General features: G+C 44.0%; 1 protein-coding gene across 1 annotated transcript in view; it reads right to left on the reverse strand.

Moving 5' to 3' along the window:
- Positions 1-1,418: 1,418 nt before the first annotated feature.
- SLC16A2 (solute carrier family 16 member 2) overlaps positions 1,419-20,990 on the reverse strand; it is a 117,720-nt gene continuing 98,148 nt past the window's right edge. The window contains exons 2-6 of the mRNA XM_008703054.2: positions 15,135-15,279; positions 11,136-11,586; positions 10,022-10,165; positions 5,897-6,125; positions 1,419-3,984 (exon numbers count right to left, since the gene is read on the reverse strand). Of these exons, the coding sequence (XP_008701276.2) occupies positions 3,764-3,984; positions 5,897-6,125; positions 10,022-10,165; positions 11,136-11,586; positions 15,135-15,279 (1,190 nt within the window). The 3' untranslated portion in view covers positions 1,419-3,763. The remainder of the gene's footprint in view (positions 3,985-5,896; positions 6,126-10,021; positions 10,166-11,135; positions 11,587-15,134; positions 15,280-20,990) is intronic.

Genomic DNA, 20,990 nt, shown 5'->3' on the forward strand with positions numbered 1-20,990 from the left:
AAACCAGCACCCACCCTATCTAGGCACCAGCTGTCAGACATCAGGGATTTCCTGGGGGCACCCATAATTCCTTTCAGCTGGCCTGCTCTGTTGCTGTGGAGAAGTGGCAGGGAGCTTGCTGGCTCCCTCTTTCAGACATGAAAAGGCCCTGGAGGAGAGCGTGTGCTCATAAAAATTATGGGATTCCAAGGCTTTGAAATCTAATGATCTGAGTGATCAAACGCAGACTGGGGCCTTGGGGCTACTGGAGGAGGGACTGATGGGGCAGCAGAACTTGGGTGGGAGAGCCTAGGGCTAGGCAGCAGAACAGAGTAATTAGTCTCATTGGGAGGAGATGAAGAGGCTGGCAGCCTGAGGATGTCTGCACTGAGTCAGGGGAGAAACAACAATCACCAAGAGCTGAGTGGTAAACTACCCTGTCTCAGAGGAAACCAGTCCCCTCTCGTTACCCTTCCCCTGTTCAGTGTATGGCCACAGAGAGATGGACTTTATTTGTACCCCTTGGTTTCCCGGGGTTAGAAGAGCAGTAGGTGGGACCAGCTTGCCAAGGCCAAGGCTGCATGAAAATCTGGAGTGCTTTGGAAGAGAGAACACCAGAAGTATGTGTTGGTTGGGAATGAGGGTAATCGTGAAAAAAATGGGATATGCTAAAATCAAACTTTGCTCAGATTTCATTTTTGCTTGGAGCTGGTCCTTTTGACACCCTTGTGGAAATGGGCTCACTACATAGTTGTTAAATGAAGGAGACAAGTCATTTTTCCCTTCTTGGTTTCCTCATCTGTAAAATAAGGGATTTGGACTGGAAGTCATTTACCTGAGTTCAAGTCTCAGCATGCTCTGCCACTGATGAACTCCTGCTCAGCCTCTTGCTATATCTAGGCCTCAGTTTCTCCACTTAAATCAGTGGACGGACAAAGGATGGACAAAAATTAGAGGATGGACAAAGTTACTCCCAGCTTTGTCATTGTTGTAGGTCTCTCTTCTGCATCACCAACTCCAGGGTCTGCTGCTGTCTGGCTGTGTAACCCAGCTATACCAGTCCCTTTAGGTTCTCCCATCAATAACGAGGGAGCAGATTAAAATGGATTGTTCCTAAGGTCTTTGCCCATTTTCAACATGGCATGTATGTAGCAAGGTGGTGGCATTGGTGAGGTCTCTACTTGGCTTATCTGCTAACTGTGTTCTCATTTTGTAGAGTGAATACTATTCCACTTCAGAGCTCCCTAAAAATCTAATCCTGAATAGTCCACCCAACTCCAGAACCCCTATAGAGATCCTTTTCCAATTTCTGCTCTTACAGAGAGTATAGACCCTGGCAGAAATTTTATTTGAAATGAGATTTCAGTTTTGAAGCCAAACTTCCTGCTGTTAACTAGGTTAAGACTATTTCACCCTGTAGACAACACACATACCAAATCTAGATTTTTAGATATGTTTATTTTGTTCCAATCCTTTTGAGGATTTAAATGTCCCAGATCTCAAGCTCCCAAATTTTGTTCGTTCTCCTAGATTTAACTGTGGTGCATTAGAGGCTGCATCCTACCCTAAATATTAATACTGAGCTGCTTTCACCAACCAACATTCTCTCCAAAAGCACACAAGCTCACACATGTACATGCACATATGTGGAAGAAGTAAACTGACACCCCACTATGTTATTTGACAACTGATAGGGCAGATTTGGGACCCGTGAATGTCTTTCTTTGATCTGGAGAGAAGTGGTTGGCAGCCTGATTTTTAAGAGCTTTCTTTACCTTGAACAACAAAGGAGGCCCTGCAGAACTGCCCTCCAATGACTTGGTGGGGGTGGGACAGGAAGAATGGGCACAGGGGCTTTGTTGCTCCAACATTTTCAATGGTCTCTCCTTGGAGTTACAAGGCTCCTGGGGCTCAGCTTCTCCTGTCCCACTGCTCTTTGAGCCAGGAGGATAGTAATTAGGCCCCTTTCTACCCACAGGGCTAAGAGCCAGTGAGTTTTCCTTTGGGAAGTTGATAAAAGCTGGACTAGGACCAATGGAGGGGGCGTAGGACTTTGGCCTTGAATGCAGCCATCATAGGCCAACCATGCCCAAGCTGCCTGTTTGTAACGGAAAATGTCATGGTTAGGGACCACTGTCTTCTTTGGAGCCCCTCACAGGCAACCTCATCCTCCTGGCCCTGGATGGCCCTGGCTAAGGGTGGCAAGTCACTGTTAGCTCCAATAACAGCCAAGGATGTCTGACAAGAAGGTGATGAAATATTAGGGTAACAGGAGCACAACAGACAAAGGCCCAGAATACAGAGAAAGAGACACAAAGAGGCCAAGTAAGGAGAGAGGCTGAACTCCTAAGGAGGTGAGTTGTGCTGGCTTGGACACAGCCTGGCTGGGAATGCTCTTCAGCAAGAATGGTGCTCAGAATCTGAGCATGGGGAAGCGTCTGGCCCCTATTTCAGAAGGATTAAGATGGCCCAGAGCCTACCTTTCCTGGCACCTTTAATGCCCACTAAGCAGAGTGGCTCAGGATGCCCAGCATGGGAGACATATTGCGTTGTAAAGGTTAAGATGGTTTCCTCTTCCTAAAAGAAATTGTTAAATCCTACATGTAGCTGCTGCCTCTACCTTTTGGGGATCCAGGTTGGGATGGGATCTTCCCTAAAACAGCCCCTTTCCCGCCCTGACCCAGGTGGAAATATTAACCTATCATGGCAAATGAGAAATGGAGGAGTTGGTCCTTTGCCAGGTCAATAACTATTGCCCCTCCCCCAACCATGCCCTCCCCCATCATCAGCCCTCCTCTGCCTGCTGAGATGAAAGGAATTTCTTCACATTTTGACAGGTGAATACACAGATGGGGAGCTGGAAGTGCCTGCAGGTTAATGCACTGGCCTGGGAAATCTGTAAAAATCAGTGAGTGGAACTTTATGGTGTTTAAGGTCCCTTCCCTATGTGATATTGAATCTTCCAGTTTATAATTATAGCAGCTTGAGCCAAAAAATGAGATGTAGCTCAGCCTGAGATGAGTGGAATTGATGATCATGTTAGGGGTGGGCTGGGCCAAGGTGAGGCTGATTGGCCCAAGCTCTAGGTCCCTTCTGTCTTCAAGCACCCATGCATCTATGACAGCCATAAAAAGAAGTAGAGGGGGAAGAGAAGGGAGAAGAAGGAGTAAAGGGGAAAAAATGAAGAAAGGAAGAAGGAAGAAGACTGTTAACCAACTATATGGTGGGGAGACTTATTTGTACACTTGTAAAGTGATGTCACCCACAGCTCTTGGGAAACCACAGGCCTCAGAGACTCTGAGACTAAGCAAGTCTCCTTGTCTGATTTTACCTCTCTGCCGTTTCTCTGCCCTCTTACCAATGACTCCCAAGGACAGATGGCAAGGAACTCCTGAGCACACAGAGGCTTGGGTCTTCCCACCAGGCTCCTAGGGACACAGTAGCACCTTTGGAAGTTGCTTTTAGTGGGTAACTAGCAAGCTGGGGCCAGGAGGTAACATCTCCAGGTATTTAGAAAGTATATGGAGATGTTCCAAAGACCAGGGGGATCCCAAGGTTTCCTAGATCCTGAGAGAAGGACCCTGGCAAGTTTAAAGGCATTCACAGGGAGAATTTGGTTAATGAGTTTAACAGGAGCTTTGGCTCCAAGGGGCTGGTCAGGTGGCTGAACTGCTGTGTGTGCATGTTTGAGAACAAGTGTGCTGATGGCAAAAATGTAAATGCTGAGCAGGGTGGGGTGAAGGGAAAGGGCTGGGGAGGAGCACACAATGGCAAGTAAAATGCATTAGATTGGTTCCTCAGGGATGGGGGAACCTGGCAGCAGCTCCCCGTTTGGGTCTGCATCAGGGGCCAACATCTTATCCTTGCTGGAATCCCTTTGCTCTTTCTTGAACATCCTTTGATGCATCAGAGGTACGAAGAATAGGATTATAGCCCCAATGATGGGGGGCACACCAGCAAAGTAGAAGGCCACATGGTAGTCCCCAAAACAGTTGCGGAGGAGTCCTGAAACAGTCAAGAAAGACAAGTCAAGTTCAGCTTTGCCCTCCTGCCCAAAGGTGTTCTCTGACTTTTTCAGGGGCCATAAAAATGCCTATCCAGAGAACCTTGGCCTGCACTACCTTGACCAAAATCCCCCCACAATTTAAACATTCATAATGAAAAAATAATAATAAAACCTTTGTTACAAATCAGGTGGCTCCTCCCTGAGGTGATGGGGCTGCAGGCCCTTGAGGTTAATGCTTATTATGAAAGGGGCTAATGAAGCTTCTCTTAAAGTTCTCCATTTTTACTTTCATGAAGCTGCAGCTTAACTTCTGGTCACTCCTAGATATGGATTTAGGAGGGAACCTAGTTTAAAAGAGTTCCACAAAAGATGGCAAAGCCTTGTCTTGACTCATAGTGATACACCCTCCAACCTCCAACTTAGACTAGAGTGTTCTTGTGGAACTGTTCAGCTAAGTTCCTATTTTCTCTTTCCTGGAAATGCCCTTTCTCTGAAGTTCCCATTCACACTGAGAAGGATATATATATATTCTTCATCCCAATTACACATATGATTGGCCCCTCTGGGTTCCTACAGGTTGCCAATACCATGAATATAGTTGGCATAGTATGCAAGGAATCCCTGCAGAAGATAACATGGGATACCTCATAGGAAAGATGAGCCCAAAAATACTACTGAGGAAAGGCAAGTCAACCCTTGAGCTGCTTAGATGGTAAGCAAAATAGAAAGAGACGTGGATTCTGGGATCCACCTCTGGGATCAGAGGCTGCGTAGAGGCTCCCCTCTCCCAGTGAGCAGTGTGGCTGTTGCACAGGGCCTGGGTGGAAGCTCTTGTCACTGTCACACAGCATGACATGCCCTTATAGTGCCTTACGCAGAATTGGTGTTCAAGGGGTATTTTTTAAAATAATTTTTATTTTGTTTTATTAGTCACCATACAATACATCCCCAGTTTTTGATGCAATGTTCCATGATTCATTATTTATGTATAACACCCAGTGCACCATGCAATATGTGCCCTCCTTAATACCCATCACTGGCCTATCCCATTCCCCTACCCCCCTCCCCTCTGAGGACCTCAGTTTGTTTCTCAGAGTCCACAGTCTCTCATGGTTCATTTCCCCTTCTGTTTACCCCCCCTTCATTCTTCCCTTTCTTCTCCTACCAATCTTCCTATTTCTTATGTTTTTGTTGAGTTAGCCCAGTTGGCCAGCCTAGAGAACCTAGCCCATGAATCAGCATTTGCAATAAATCCTAAAGAAAAGAAATGGAGTCCTCTTTTCATTGGTTTTCCCTTGTTTCCTATATTCCCTGGGGTATCAACAATGCTGTTCTTGGAGAGTAGAGAAGGAAACTGGGAGTACTGAAAGACTGCAAGCCAACAGTTTGCCTGCTACCTGCTGGAAGTAAGCCTTACTGGCTCAGTCCTGAGATTTGGCTTTAATCAAATCTCTTCTACAGGCTCAGTTCAGAAGAAGGAGAGGGGTGTCTCTAAGCCTTAATAAAGCCAGGGTCCACTTTCTCTTCTCTTCCTTCCCAACTACCTTGCAAATAATTACTTTCCTATAAAGAGAGAGAGAGAGAGAAGATACTGGACCAATAGAATGATCAAGAAGGCCAAACCCATTTCTCTCTCTACCCTCTCGGTATCAGCCAGGCTGTCTAAAATAAAACCCCACTGAAACAGATAGAGAGCCATGAAAAGCCCATTCCCAAAAAAATGAATCCATGCACATATCCTATACGTAGCCTCTTCCACCAATAGTGGTAAGGGGTTTCATGCACTGTAACAAGGCTGCTTAAATAGAGAATAAGAGTAAAAGGGATTTCAAGCAGAAGTGCTCAGGATTGCTAGGGCCCAGGGAAGACAGGACTCCCCCACTCATGCCCTCCCTGTAATATCAGCCTCACCTGCAATGGGGGGCCCAGCAATCATCGGCAGGGCCATCATGCCAAGGAGGTAGCCAATTGCTTGTGAGGCCTGCATTGGGCCTACCAGCTCAAATGCGATGGGGGCCATGATGGTGATGAAGAAGCCATCACACAGGCCCAGGAAGAGGCAGACAACGATGAGGCCCCCGAAGCCCCGGCACAGGGGAATCATCATGGACATCAGGCCCAGGAGCAGGAAGGAGATGACCTAGAGGAGCAAGGGCCTTAGGTCATGTTGTGCTTGTCAGTCAAGACCACATAGTAAATCATATCTCCTTTCTCAGGGTTTCATTTCTACCATCTAAAATTGGAACAGGGGCTGTCAACAGAGAGAGCAGTTAGGCTAAATAGTTACTTAGGCCCCTTCTAAGTCCTGCACTGAAGGATTCAAGGTTTTTAAGAGAGCTCCTGTTTAACTGTGATTCCATCAGGATTTTTTAAAAAGTTAGGGGGCATGTCCCCTGTCCTTAAGAAGTTGTCTTTCTGGGCGTCTGGGTGGCTCAGTTGGTTAAGTGACTGCCTTTGGCTCAGGTCATGATGCTGGAGTCCCAGGATTGAGTCCCTCATCAGGCTCCGTGCTCAGCGGGGAGTCTGCTTCTCCCTCTGACCATCCCCCCTCTCATGCTCCCTCTCTCAAATAAATAAATAAAATCTTGAAAAAAAAAGGAAACTGTCTTTTCACTGAACTGTAAGCTAAATGAAATTGCTGTTGTTTTGATCTTGTGTTTGGCTGTCCCAGGCATTAGGGTCTGGAATCAGACCATGCTAGGGTGTTCTCAGATCCAAGTAAGATACGGGAAGAGGAAGGGAAGGAAGTGAGGATAACTCTAATGATGATTAGATGGGGGTATGAATGGGTCACAGCTTCCTGAAATGAGGAAGGACCCAGTGCCCACTTATGTGGGTGACTGCTTTTAGAAAACACCTTGTCATGAAGGAAACCATTGGGAGGTTCACCCAGGTTCCTTATGATACAGGATATGGGACACACCACCATCTCAGATAGCATGGCTGTGGGGTCCTCTGGACTTGGCTGGGCACCATGCAAAGGGCAACAAGGGGAACTTTAAGGAGAACTAAGATACTAGGAGGGGTTCTTGGGAGACTGAATCCAACTTAGGGGCATTGACTAGCCACTGGGCTTTCTTTGGGCTGAGCAAATTGACTCAAAAACAAAGAAACTGCCTTTCCAGAAGATAGTTTTTCCCACTCAACAGAGAGAAGAGCAATTGGAAACACAGCTGGCCTTTTGATTAAGGTCATCTGCAACCTGTGTCAGTGAGTCCGACTGAAGACCTGGGCTGTAGACAGAGAAATAAACCCCCTCCTCCCACCCACTCTAGCCAGCAGAGCCAGGTCATCCCAGGGTCAGGGCTAAGACCTGATCTGTTTACTAAGTCCTTGACAGGATCCACGATTTTCTAATCCTTCACACAGGCAGGCAGACTTACCCAGGAAGGGTAAATCACCACATCACCACATGAATGGGGTAGGAGGGTCAAGGCTGTTTCAAGCCCTGAAGATTTTCCGTGTTGTACTGGCAGTGGGTTTGCTAGGTTGATCAGTTGGTTCTTAGAGAGGATAAGAAATGTCCTGGCTGTGCCATCTGAGGAAATCTCTTTGTCGGAAGATTTTTGAACTTTGCCTAGGCTGTTTTGGGATACCTAGGTGGAATCTAGGAATAAGAACCCTGATATCCCAGCTTCTCCTTTAGGAGATTCATGCACAACTATAAGATAAAACCAGACCCACCTACCAACCAAGCCATAATGGCAATTAAGTATGGCAATTAAGACTTAATACCATTATACAATCCAAAGGACCCCATTAACTGATTTCAGTCATCTCTAATTACTACCTATTGTATCTAGCTGCCCGTTAACATCCTCCATGAGGCCTTGCCAAGTTTAGATTAAAATCTCTGTTTGAAGTGAGAATCAGACCTTTAGAACTGGCCCAAAGTGAGGTTGTCCTGCAGGTTGTCACCATTTCTTTTTAACAGACTGTCCAGGGGCTTGACACCAGATACATGTGTCTATCTTTGCTAACAGTGGGAACCACAGGGTCTAGTGGATATTTCTTCAGAATCTGAAGTTGTGTATACTCCTTTCTTCTCCCAGGCCTATACTCCTGCATCTGACCCAGGGAGAATGTGAGGCAAATTCCTGTGATGGAGTATCTTGAGTAGTTCAAGAGAAAGAAGTTTATCCATGTCTTGTGCTCTCTGCCTGAGACATTGGCCACCAAGAAGAGTTTGGACAAATCACTTTCCCTTTCTAGGCCTCAGTTCCTCAATTTGTAAAATGAGGGAATTGGACTACAATTGACAAAGACATATTTTAGCTATAACATTCTAAGATAATTTTATATTATTCTAAGTGGTAAAACTGGGTCAAGTAAGACCGGAACAGAGGAGAGAGAGTGTTGGGTGTGTAGGGGAAGTACTGAGCCCTAAGTCTAGCTCTCCTTCTGACTTGTCAATGCCTCTACCTCCCTTGGAAATCCCTCTGCACATAAGAAAGCAAAAGCTGCTTGGGCCCTATTTCTCTCCTAGGGACTGTGGTGAGAAATGAGCTATTATGGCTAGGCAGGGGCTGCTGCTTTTCCTTAAGATAAAGTCCTGGCCAAATACTAGCTTACCCTGATTTCCAGTACCATTAGCATCTTGGAGCAGCTGGTAATCACAGGGAAGACTTACAGGGGTGGCATATGGAAGAGGATGAAAAATCCACACATTCTCCTATGCAAAAAGCTACCCAGATAAGGTACTTGCTGATATTTGCACAGGAATTCAGAATTTCATAACTGGTTTATCTCAATCATAGTCTTTTGAGTTGACTTCAGTCGAGTCACTTATCTCTGGGACATAGTTCTGCCATCCATCACTTAGCATAAAGTGGAATATGATGAAAGTGCTTTTGCAAATTTAACACAGAGTTAAATACAATAGAAAACTTTAATCATATTCTCGTCTAAGACGTAGAGTATTTAGGAAAACACTTGGGGCTGTCAGAAGACAAAGAAATCCCTACTATATCAGGGCCCCTGTCAGGGTTCCTTGGAAGTGCTATTAGGGCTTTACCAGGAGAGTCAGAACTCAACTACCTTTTTAATGGATTATTTGTGACAACATATTTTGAGGGGCTGCTGTTGCCCCTTCACAGGGTTCCACATTCATGTACCTTCTGGTAAACCCAGCTGCAGGAGCAAAAAGCATGAACGAGGTCAGAAAGGCAATACTGCTGCCAGGTAAAGACAGACAGCTTGAACAGTAGTCTGAAGCCAGACCAGAGCCCAGGCCACACAGGAAGTGGCCTTTCTAGCATCCAGGTGGCTACTGCCCACAATATGAGGCACTGTATTACTGTCCAAAAGATTAAAATGTTGCATGGTTATAACATTTTTACTTCCCAAACTCAGGTCACACCTATCAAAAGAAATTTTGATCCTCACCTGTGAGGTGAGATAGGAAAGGTGAGAATTATTCTTATTGCACAAATGAGGAAAGTGAGGCCCATAGAGGGGAAGTAAGGTTGTGTTTTCTGGCACTTTTTTTGTGTGTCCATCAGGAAGATAGCATTTGAGAGCCAATGCCTGGTACAAGTAACTGTGGAAGTATAAGAAGTGAATGACTTGAACCTGGACTTAAAGGACAGAAACAATGGGCGATGGAATACTATAGATGCCCAAGGTCTTCCAAGAGAGTATGGGGGAGCAAGGAGATCAGTCCTCAATGGGGACAACATCTAGCTCCTGGCCTCAGTTTCCCTATTTCAGATGTAAGAGCCATTATTAATAAATGCTTTCTTTGAAAGTGTTCTTAGAGTTTCCATTTACACACTGCTCTCACTGGACCCTCACTCCATCTTAATGAAGGAAGCAGAACAAAGATGACTGTCTTCAGTTGAAAGCAAGGGAAACTGAGGCTCAGAGAATTTGATCAACTTTCCCATGTTAAACAACAAGCTCATGTCAAAGCTGGAGCCCAGGGCACAGTAATGAAACAGCCTACCATTCTATCCCAAAGGCTGGGGGTTACCTACCATCTGTGGCAGGTTGTTCCTCCCCACACCACTGTGGTCAGGGCTGGGTGGTCACACTCACCTGCAAGTAGATCTTCTTAAGTCCAGGAATGGAGTCACTGACACGGCCTGACACAAGGCGCCCAAGGCCTGAGGTAGCCCCAATACACACCAAGAGCACCCAGGTCTGCTTGATTTCCAAGAACTCTTCCTCCACATACTTCATCTGAAAAGCATAGCACCAGGACCCCCAGGGACAGGAGGAAGAAAAAGAGCTGACTGGTTAACTGTTTACATATCAAAAATCCTCTACTGCTTACATTCCTGGATCATGGCAAGAACTTCCTCCCCTACAACCCACTCCTTTGTAGCCCTAGCTCCAGAACTAGCTTTCTTTGTTTAAAAGGCTTCATATGCCTTGGCTCTTTGGATTCTGGGCTTCTGAGCAATAGCTGAGGGGAGTGGGTATCTCCAAGCCCTTTCCAAGCCCTGGCAGGACAGAATACAGACAGCCTTAACAACTAAGAAAATCCAAAGGCTCCCCCCAGATCTCCCCATTCCCTGACTCAGAACTGATAGCCTAGGGCAACAGCAGGTCACTAGGGGAGGAGATCCACCAACTTCCACGTAATGCTTCCAGAAGTGTGTTTTAAGAAACACAAGGTCTATGGAAGATAATAACTGGACTACAACTGACAGTTCTGTGGCAGTAGAATTTAGGTGGACAACAGTTAAACAAAGCGAAATGGGTTTCTTTTACTATGGATTTTTGGTACCTTTAAAAGATTGCAACAACATGAAGCTAGAAAGATTGATTATATGTTGTTTCCTGAACAAATAATTTGACCACAAAGACCAGCATTCCATAGAACACACTCTTAGGAAACCCTATCCTTTGGTCATCGGGGCCAGTCCTCCATCCCAATGATGCTTATCTTCTCCTGAAAACCTATCTAGATGGGGGAAACCCCACTGATAAAGCATGGGCTTTCCCCTAAGGAGCTCTACCTTTTCCCATTGAGGTCTTCCCTCAGTCTGTTCTTTCCCACTCTGGATTTCTTCAAACATTGTTTGGTCTCTTTTCCCAAAGGTCCCAGCTCTGCCCTTTCACTGTCCTCTACCCCTACCCTCCGAACTTTGGGCAGGCTGAGGGCAGCTTCTTGGAGGTAAGGTGGGTCCACCCTAATATTCCTTACCAGGTGTACATAGGGAACGAAGTAGCCAAGGGCAGCAGCAGCAATCCCGAAGGCCCAGATGCGGTAGGTACGTTGGCGGAATACTCGCATGTTGAAGTACTTTCTAAGCTGAGACAGAATGCGTTGGCACAGGGTGCGGACACCTCTCTTGTTTGGGGTGTCCTGGGAACTGGGTAGGAGTGGCCGGTAGGTGAGCGAAAGCAGCGTAAGAATGAACATGAAGGTACTCAGCACCTGGAAGGTTTGGGCGAGCTTGATCTTAGCCCCCAGTGTTTTGATGAGAAGAGGAAAGGATATGGAGAAGATGCTACTCCCAGCAGACACCACACCATTGGCCAGACCCAGACGGCGTTGGAAGTAGTGGCCCAGGATGACGAGAGATGGCTGAAAGGCGAAGGAACAGCCACAACCAAAGAGAATCCCATAGGTGAAATAACGCAGGCTTAGTGAGCTGTGGGAGAAACACCAAGAGCTGTTCTCAGCAGCCTGACCAGCAATCCACCTGCCCTCTCCCGTCACCCTCCTGAGACCTGAATACCCCCCACCATTAACCCACAACCCCACTTACCACTGACCCTCAGAACAGACAAAGAACAGGACTTTCTTATCCCTATTTTGCAGATGAGGAAACAGAGGCTCATAGAAGTAATTTACCCAATGTAGCATAACTGGGGATCAGCAAAGCTTGGACTTGACTCTAGTCTGTATGACTCTAGTTTGAATCATAGTACCCTATCAAAGAGAATTGTTCAAAAGAATGCCAGAACTGACCTATGCAATGGCTGGAGAAGAGGCTACCAGAAAGAAGTCAGGGCCTTAGAACAGTTTCACCCACTGCTCACCTAGACACCATGGGTAGACTTATAGCCAAAGCTTTATCCCAAGTAACAACAAAGGTCTGCAAGGAGCCAAGATCCTGGAAAGTCAAGATCCTCCATGGGACTCTACTTTCTCTATGCTCAGGGCCGTTCATATTTCAGAAAATGGCTGGTAGTTTCCTGAGAAACCTCATCCCCAACCCTACCCAAGGTCTAGATAACCCAAGACCCTGTACTCCAGACCCTAGATGATCTCCCTGGGGATCTTGAAGTAAGGAGTCCCTTTAACTTCCAGAGCCCGGCTCCTGTTGTTGGACAGGGTATGGATTAGCCTCCCAGAGTAGCCTGGCTGCTTAATGGGAAGTGGAGCCTCAAATAGGTAGTGGGCCTGGCCAAGTAAGGCAGGTTCTGGCTTAAAACTCTTAGGTTCTGCTGTGGCCATAAACCTCTGTAACAGAAAGCAAAGTGCCAAAAGAGAAAAGGCCATGGGAAGGTCAGCTTGGCCAGCTATCTGCCCTTAGACAATATTGGCACAACCTAGGGAAGAATTTTGTTTTCTTTTTGAAGCCTCCACAAGTTTTGCAATAGTTCTTATCTGACCATTTAATTAACTAATACTCTCCATGGTTAGGCAGTTCCTCTCCATAGATGGACCCAGTCCTCATACAGCAAAGGATTAGGCTTCTGCTATAGAGATGATGTGGTATTAGCACTCATGATTCTAAGACGACTATAACACCATTGCTTTTCTTTATTTTTATTTTTATTTAAGTGTTTATTTAAATTCCAGTTAGTTAACATACAGTGTAATATTAGTTACAGGTGTACAATATAGTGATTCAACACTTCCATACAACAACACCCAGTGCTCATCCCAACAAACGTGCTCCTTAATCCCCATCACCCATTTAACCAATCCCCTAATCCACTTCTCTGGTAACCATCAGTTTGTTCTCCTTAGTTAAGAGTTTTTTTTATGATTTGCCTCTCTCTTTTTCCCCCTATGTTCATCTGTTTTGTTTCTTGAATTTGACATATGACTGAAATCATATGGCATTTGTCTTTCTCTGACTGACTTATTTTGCTTAGCATAATACTCTCTAGCTCCATCCACATTGTTGCAAATAGCAAGACTGCTTTTCATTTGCTTACATTCAGTGGATATGAGCAAAAGCTTTAGTTTTAAAAGGGTTGCCTCCACTTGGACACATAGCTAAGCCAACTGCTCCTTTTCTGTCAGATTTTTTTTGGGATTGGCCTGGTCTGGAGGCCTTGTCTAAGGGAGAAGAATTAGGAAGGTCTAAGGGAGACCTTCAAGGAGAGGTCTAGTGGGGGCAAAGCATGCCACTTAGTTTAGAGTGCTGTCTGGTAGATCTATTTCTAGCAGGGCCTCAAGACAGGAAGCCCCTGCATAGGCTTGCCAAGGCCTCCCCAGCTCTGCCTACACTCTGTCCCATCTCATGCCGTCTGAAGGAACTCAGAACCCTGATTCAGACAACAGGAAGGATGACTTAGAGCCCTAGCCACAAGCAGAACTATTTTTCCACTGGACATGAAGACATCCAGAAAGTTTTTTTGGCTCTAAAGATGTTCTTACAGAAAGGGAAAGGGGGTGGGGAAGGGTTTAGGGGCTAGAGAATAGAACGCCTACTCCATTGTGCCTAAAGAAGAGTACCAGAAAAAAAATGTATCTGAGCTCCCTCCCCTCCTGTAACTGAGCCGATGTGTACTGGAAGAGAAATGGGATCCGTATGTTGCTAATTTGTTTACACATTACTCTGCTCAGAATTAAAAAACAGGGCTCTGCTGTGTAGTGCTGAGACTGGAGCCACTTCTGAGGCCCAGCTCCTTCGCTCAAGGGGCCAGGCACCAGCTTGCTGAGGGTAAATGAGGCCAACCACCAGAAGAATCCTGAAAGGGTTTGGGAGGGGGGGCTGCCATAGGAGGGCTGAGCACATTCCAAGCAGGACATGGTTTTCCCCTCCTCTGTCCCAGTTGGATGGGACCAAGCCAAGAAATCATTATAGGCCATATCCAAGCCAGAAATGCTCAAGTCATAAAGAAAACTGGCTCCCTCTCACAGGGCCCAGTTGTGGCAGAACCCAGTTATCTTTCTCCACTGTGAGTGGAAACTTAGGCCTAGAGAGTATAACCATAGTCCTTCTCTGGTGAGCCAAGATCAGAAAGTAAGTCTCTGACAAGTTAGCCATGTCTCCAGGCCAGCATTCTCATACACTAGCCCAGGCAGATTGGAAGTAGGAGGTATAATAACTTCCAAAGTGTCTTTGGAAAAAAGTCAACAGACTTCTTTAGGAGTCCCATATTCCTCAGGCCATGGTGGAGGGTTTTTATTTCTCCCCTCCCCTGCAGACATGCTTCTGCAGGGTTGGCAGAAAGAAACCAGAAAATGAACTTACAGCCTGCTTCTTGCCTGATACTACCAAGTTTTGACAGTAGAACCAACTGGACCAGAGTTTGAGGTAAGCCTGGGCCTGGCTGGGTAGCTGGGTGCTAGGTCTAGACCCCCAGTGGGGGATGCTCCTAAACATCCCTTCTCATGCCCAAGACATGTTTTTTTTTTCTTTCCCAAATTATCCATACATTGGCAGCCAGAAATACCTGGAAAGGAGTCAGAAATGCTAAGCAGCCTTGCGTTGAGCTGACTTCTTTTTCAATATAAGATTCCCTCAGGAATCCTATATGGTGGGTGTTTCACATGGATTCACTCCAGAAGCTCATTCCCAGGAAGGCAAGTGAGGTCATGAGTTGTGTGGCATATTGAAGGGGAATAGAAAGGCAGAGCTGGAAGAGACCTGAAAAGACCATCTGGTCTAATCCCCTCATGTACAGGTATAGAAATTGAGGCCCAGATAGGGGAATGGTACTCATCAATTGTTCCATAACCGTTTAGTGGCCAAAACTGGACTTAGACCCAGCTTTATGAACTCCCAAGCTTAGGCTCCTCCCACCACTTTGGAACTCTTGGGTCCTCTTTGGGGATATGGCATACCAATGTGTCCTGGAGACCGTACCTAGATGAATCCCATTGGACAATGATTCTTTGAGGACCCTACATGGAAAGGGCCACAGCGGATTCTGCAATGAGAAGTGTCCCCAGTTGAAGCCCAGAAAGAAGCCAATCGTCAGCCTTGGGCAAATGGCCAGCAACTCCTAGCCTTACCTGGTAAAGGAGCTGGTATGGAGGCCTATGAAAGCAACAGCAGCCCCTGCAGTTGCTGTGATTCGGCAGCCCAAACGATCAGTGAATATACTCACAATGGGAGAACAGAAGAAGATCATGCCCATTGAGAGGGCTCCTACCCATGCTGCAGAGAAAAGAAGCACAAAGACAACTTAGCTTAACGTGGTACCCAGTGATGCCGCTGGTATCTCAGTTCTTCTTCTCTGGCCTTTCACAGGGGATATTGTATTGGCCTCACTGCCATCCTGCTGGTCCCTAATGGTCAGAGAGGTTAGGTGGCTTTCATAGCACTTGTAGCAGGGCAATGTGTTAACCATGAGTTTAGTTAATAAACACACCTAGAACTTCAGAGCTGGGGTAGGGGGCCTTTAAAGATCAAGTCTATGATGGGATATTCTAGCTAGTCACCACATGGCTGTACTACATTTCTCAGCTACTTTGGCTGTTTGGTATGACCATATGACTGAATTCTGACCAATAGGTTGTGGGTGAAAGTAGTACACACTACTTCCAGGCCAGGACCATGAAAAACTCCCATGAGATTTCTGCTTTCCTGTGAGCTGTAACTACAAAGTGACCTTGTAAGCCATGTATTAAGACGGGCAGAACTGCCATCAGTTCTGTCTGGGCCCCTAGGTAACTACATGGAGCAAAGTTCCCTCTCCGGTCTGGAACCCTTTCCCTGAACATTGCATAAGAAATAACAAAACTTCTTTTTTTAAATTTAAATTCAATTAATTAACATATAATGTATTATTAGTTTCAGAGGTAGAGTTTAGTGATTCCTCAGTTGCATATAACACCCAGTGCTCATTACATCAAGTGCCCTCCTTAATGCCCATCACCCAGTTACCCCATGCCCACACCCACCTCCTCTCCAGCAACCCTCAGTTTGTTTCCAATAATTAGGAGTCTTTCAAACTTCTGTCCTTTAATCCACTGAATTTTTGAGGGCCATTCTTTACAGCAGTGAAACCAACATGAACTAAAACAAAAAGATTCCTCCACTACCATTTTACTGTTAAAGAAACAGGTCCAGAAATGCGAAGGGACTTAACAAAGATCACACAGCAAGTTAGTGGCAGAGCTGGGACTCAAACCCAACTCCTCTTATTCCTAGTCCAAAGTTCATTGTATTATTTCTTCTATGGGGATGGATGAAGCTTTCCATAATTGGAGGTGTGCAAGCAGATGCATATAAAACAGGGGATTCAAGAATTGGGGTCAGATTTGGACTAGCCAACATTTTAGGCCCTTCCAGGCATGCTAAGCCAGATTTATAGCCTTAAGCATATTCTACCGGGCTTCAGGGCCAAGGAGCATGGGAGTTAATTAAGCCTTCAGGAGCCAAGGTAAAGCTTGTGTTGGCCATTGGAACAGTCCTGTGAAGATATTAAGACTAAAGAGCGGGGAAGTCCACAGACAAAGGCCTCCTGGAATTGTATGAGGACACAAGGCAGATTTAGGAGCCACCCAGGGATTTCTAAGGACACTGTGCAAGAAGTCATGTAACCCTCATGCTGAAATCCTTCATTTGAGCCTATGTTCAGCAAATCCCTGACTCCAAACTCAAGAAGAGTTTATTCTGTTTATAAAGGTTCTTAAGTGTCCATAACAATCCTCACCAGGGAGGAAGAAATTTATCCTTTTACTTAGATTCTCTAACCCCTCAGAAAGAAAGCTCATTTTTTTTCTTTGAAAGCTGTTATCAAGTTTCTTCTTAGGCCTCTTTTCTAGGCAAAATAATATTAGTTGCCTTAACTTTTTTTCTTAGCTTTAATTTCTAACTCAGTAATTACTTTCAGAGCTCTCCTCTGAACATGTTCCAAGTCTTCATATCATCATCAAAAAGCATTCACTGAGTATCACCAGGGCAAGGTAACAGGCCAGCTTCTGGCTCTCTTCAACTGTGGAACCCCAAGTCAATCAGAGAAGTGCAATCTGAGTTGGGTCAAGGCTAGTCCACCATCTGCGTCTCTTATCTCGGTGCCTAATAGGTTGCTCAGATCCCCCTGGGAATCTTTGCTTTGCTGGGGCACCAGCTTGAGCCCTAGCTGTCTGGCTTCAAAAGTACTGGCCTGGGACAGCAGGCAACCTGAACTTTCTCATCACAATTTTACCTCTTACCTTGCAATTTCACCTCTTATCAGCCGTGGGACCTTGAGCAAGTCACACATCACTTCTCTAATCCTATTTTCTTATCTGTAAAATGGGGATTAAAATTCCTGATGTGCCTTCCTTCAAGTTTTCTTTTAAATAATAATCAGATGTAATCATATTTAAGAGAGCTTTATAAATACCAATAGTCACACCATATACAAAAATTAATGCAAATGGATCATAGGCTTAAATGTAAAACTTAAAACTATAAAATCTTACAGAACAAAGTATAGGAGAAAATCTTTCTGACCTTTAGGTAGGCAAAGATTTCACAGAAATTAACAAAAAGTATGATCCATATAAGAAAAACATTGATGCATTAGACTTTATCAAAAGTTAAAATTTCTGCCTTTCATAACATACTGTTATCAGAGTGAAAAAGCAAGCCACAGGCTGGGAAAAATATTTACAAGACACACATCTGATAAAAAGACTGGTATCCAGAACACAAGTGTTAGTTGACTCTCATAACTCAATAAGAATAAAGTAAGCAATCCAGTTTAAAATGTGGGCACAAAATTTGAACAGACATCTCACACGTACACACACTATGAATGAAAATTAAGCACATGAAAATATGCTCAATATCATTAATCATTCAAAAAATGCATATTAAAGCCACAGTGAGATACCCCTACATACCCACTAAAAAGGTTTTTAAGAAATGGCAATGCCTACTACTGGAGAGGATGTAGAGGAGCTGGAAATCCCGCACACTGCTGGTGGGAATGCAAAATGGTATACCAACTTCAGAAAACAGTTTGGCAGATTCTTGTAAAGGTCAACATACAATTACCACATGACTTTGAAATCCCACTCCTAGGTATTTACCCAAGATAAATGAAAACTTACGTTTACACAAAAACCTATACCTAGATGTTCATAGCAGCTTTTTTTTTTTGTTTTGCTTTTGTTCTTTTTTTAAAATTTTATTTAAATTTTAGGTAGTTAACATACAGTGCAATATTGGTTTCTGGAGTAGAATTCATAATTCATCATCACATACAACACCCAGTGCTCATCATAACACGTGCCCTCCTTAATACCCATCACCCATCTAGCCCATCCCCAACCCACCTACCCCTGTCAACCCTCAGTTTGTTCTCTCTCATTAAAAAAAAAAAAGACATCCAGATGGCTAACAGACACATGAAAAACTGCTCAACATTACTCATCACGGAAATACAAATCAAAACCATGATAAGACACCATCTCACACCTGTCAGGATGGCTAAAATTAGCAAGACAAGAAACAACAGGTGTTGGCAAGGATGTGGAGAAAAGGGAACCCACTTGCACTGTTGGTAGGAATACAAACTGGTACAGCCACTCTGGAGAACAGTATGGAGGTTCCTCAAAAAGTTAAAAATATACCTACCCTAAGATCCAGCAATTGCACTATTAGGTATTTACCCAAAGGATACAAGAATACAAATTTGAAGGGACATGTGCACCCTGATGTTTATAGCAGCATTATCTACAATAGCCGAAAAATGGAGAGAGCCCAAATATCCACCAACTGATGAATGGATAAAGAAGATATGGCATATATATACAACGCAATATTACTCAGCAGCTTTTTTTTTTGTTACTGCCAAAACTTGGCAATAACTCAAAATGTACTTCAACCAGTAAATAGGGGAGTGGGTATACATTAACATAATAGATTACAACTCTGCAATAAACAGGAATGAACCACTGCTACCAGCAAAAGCTTCAACAATTCTCAAAGTCATTACACTAAGTGAAATAAGCCAGACACAAATGATTTTATTTATATAAAATTCTGGAAAAGGCAAAACTATGGGGACAGAAAAACAGATCAGTGAGCATCAGGAGGAAAGATGTGGGTGGGGAGAGGATTCATTACAGGGGAGCATGAGGGAACTTTCTGAAGTGATGAAATGTTATATATTTTAACTCTAGTATGGTATTCTTTTGTCAAAATTCATAGGACTGAGCATATAAAAAAGGTGAATATTACCATATGTAAATTATACCTCAATAAATCTGACGTTATAAAAAAAGAGAGAGGGGAGAAAAGAAGAAAGTGCCAGTGGGAGATCTCATTTATGATGTATGTATTTTTATTCTGGAAGGATTTTCCAAAAAAATAGTCCTAGTGTATTGTCAAAGAGGAAAATACTACACTCATTAAATCACTTTGCTGACATTTCATCAACTAGAACTCATGATTATTTGGCCCTTCTGAATATCTACAATACAATGAAAACTGATGACTGGGCTTGAAGGTAACTTTCGTACAGTCAAAGAAAGTTTAAATTATATTTGATAGAGCATTTTTTTGGTTAATTACATGTATCCATCATTATGGTATCATACAGAATATTTTCACTGCCCTAAAAATCCTGTGCTCTACCTATTCATCCTGCCTAACCCTTCCAACATCTGACAATCACTGATCTTTTTATTGTCTTCATAGTTTTGCCTTTCCCAGAAGGTTATATAGTTGGAGTCATACATTGTGTAGTCTTTTCAGATTGGCTTCCTTCACTTAGTAATATGCATTTAAGGTTTCTCCATGCCTTTTCATGGCTTAATAGCTCATTTCTCTTTAGCAGTGAATAATATTTCATCGTCTGGATGTACCACAGTTTATCTATCAACTCACCTACTGAACTGAAGGACATCTTGGTTGCTTCCACATTTTGGCAATTATGAATAAAGCTGCTATAAACATTTGTGTGCAAATTTTTGTGTGGACATACATCTTTGACATATTTGGTTAAATACTAAGGAGCTCAATTGCTAGAGCATATGTTTAATTTTGTAAGAAACTGCCAAACTGTCTTCCAAAGTGGCTGTAACATTTTACATTCCCACTGGCAATAAGAGTTCTTGTTGCTCTACATCCTTCTGGCATTTGGTGTTGTCAACGTTCCAGACTTTGGCCATTCTGATAGGTATGTAGTGGTATGTTATTGTTCTCTATTTTAAATTTTTTTAATTTAAATTCAATTTAATTAACATATACTGTATTACTAGTTTCAGAGGTAAAATTCAGTGATTCATCAGTTGCATACAACACCCAGTGCCCATTACATCAAGTGCCCTCCTTAATGCCCATCACCCAGTTACCCCATCCCCCACCCCTCCCCTCTAGCAACCCTCAGTTTGTTCCCTATAGTTAAGAGTCTTTTACGGAGATAATGCTAAGTGAAATAAGTCAAGCAAAGAAAGACAATTATCATATGATTTCTCTCATCTATGGGACATAAGAACTAGGAAGATTGGTAGGGGAAGAAAGGGATAAAGAAAGGGGGGGTAATCAGAAGGGGGAATGAAGCATGAGAGACTATGGACTCTGAGAAATAAACTGAGGGCTTCAGAGGGGAGGGGGGTGGGGGAATGGGATAGACTGGTGATGGATAGTAAGGAGGGCACGTATTGCATGGTGCACTGGGTGTTATATGCAACTAATGAATCATCAAACTTTACATCAGAAACCAGGGATGTACTGTACGGTGACTAACATAATATAATAAAAAAACATTTAAAAAAAAAAGAGTCTCTTATGGTTTGCCTCCCTCTCTGTTTTCATCTTATTTTATTTTTCCTTCCCTTCCTCTATGTTCATCAGTTTTCTTTCTTTCTTTCTTTCTTTCTCTTTCTTTCTTTCTTTCTTTCTTTCTTTCTTTCTTTCTTTCTTTCTTT

This window comes from Ursus maritimus (assembly GCF_017311325.1).
Source record: "Ursus maritimus isolate PB19 chromosome X unlocalized genomic scaffold, ASM1731132v1 scaffold_X1, whole genome shotgun sequence".
In the NCBI taxonomy this organism is placed as follows: Eukaryota; Metazoa; Chordata; class Mammalia; order Carnivora; family Ursidae; genus Ursus; species Ursus maritimus.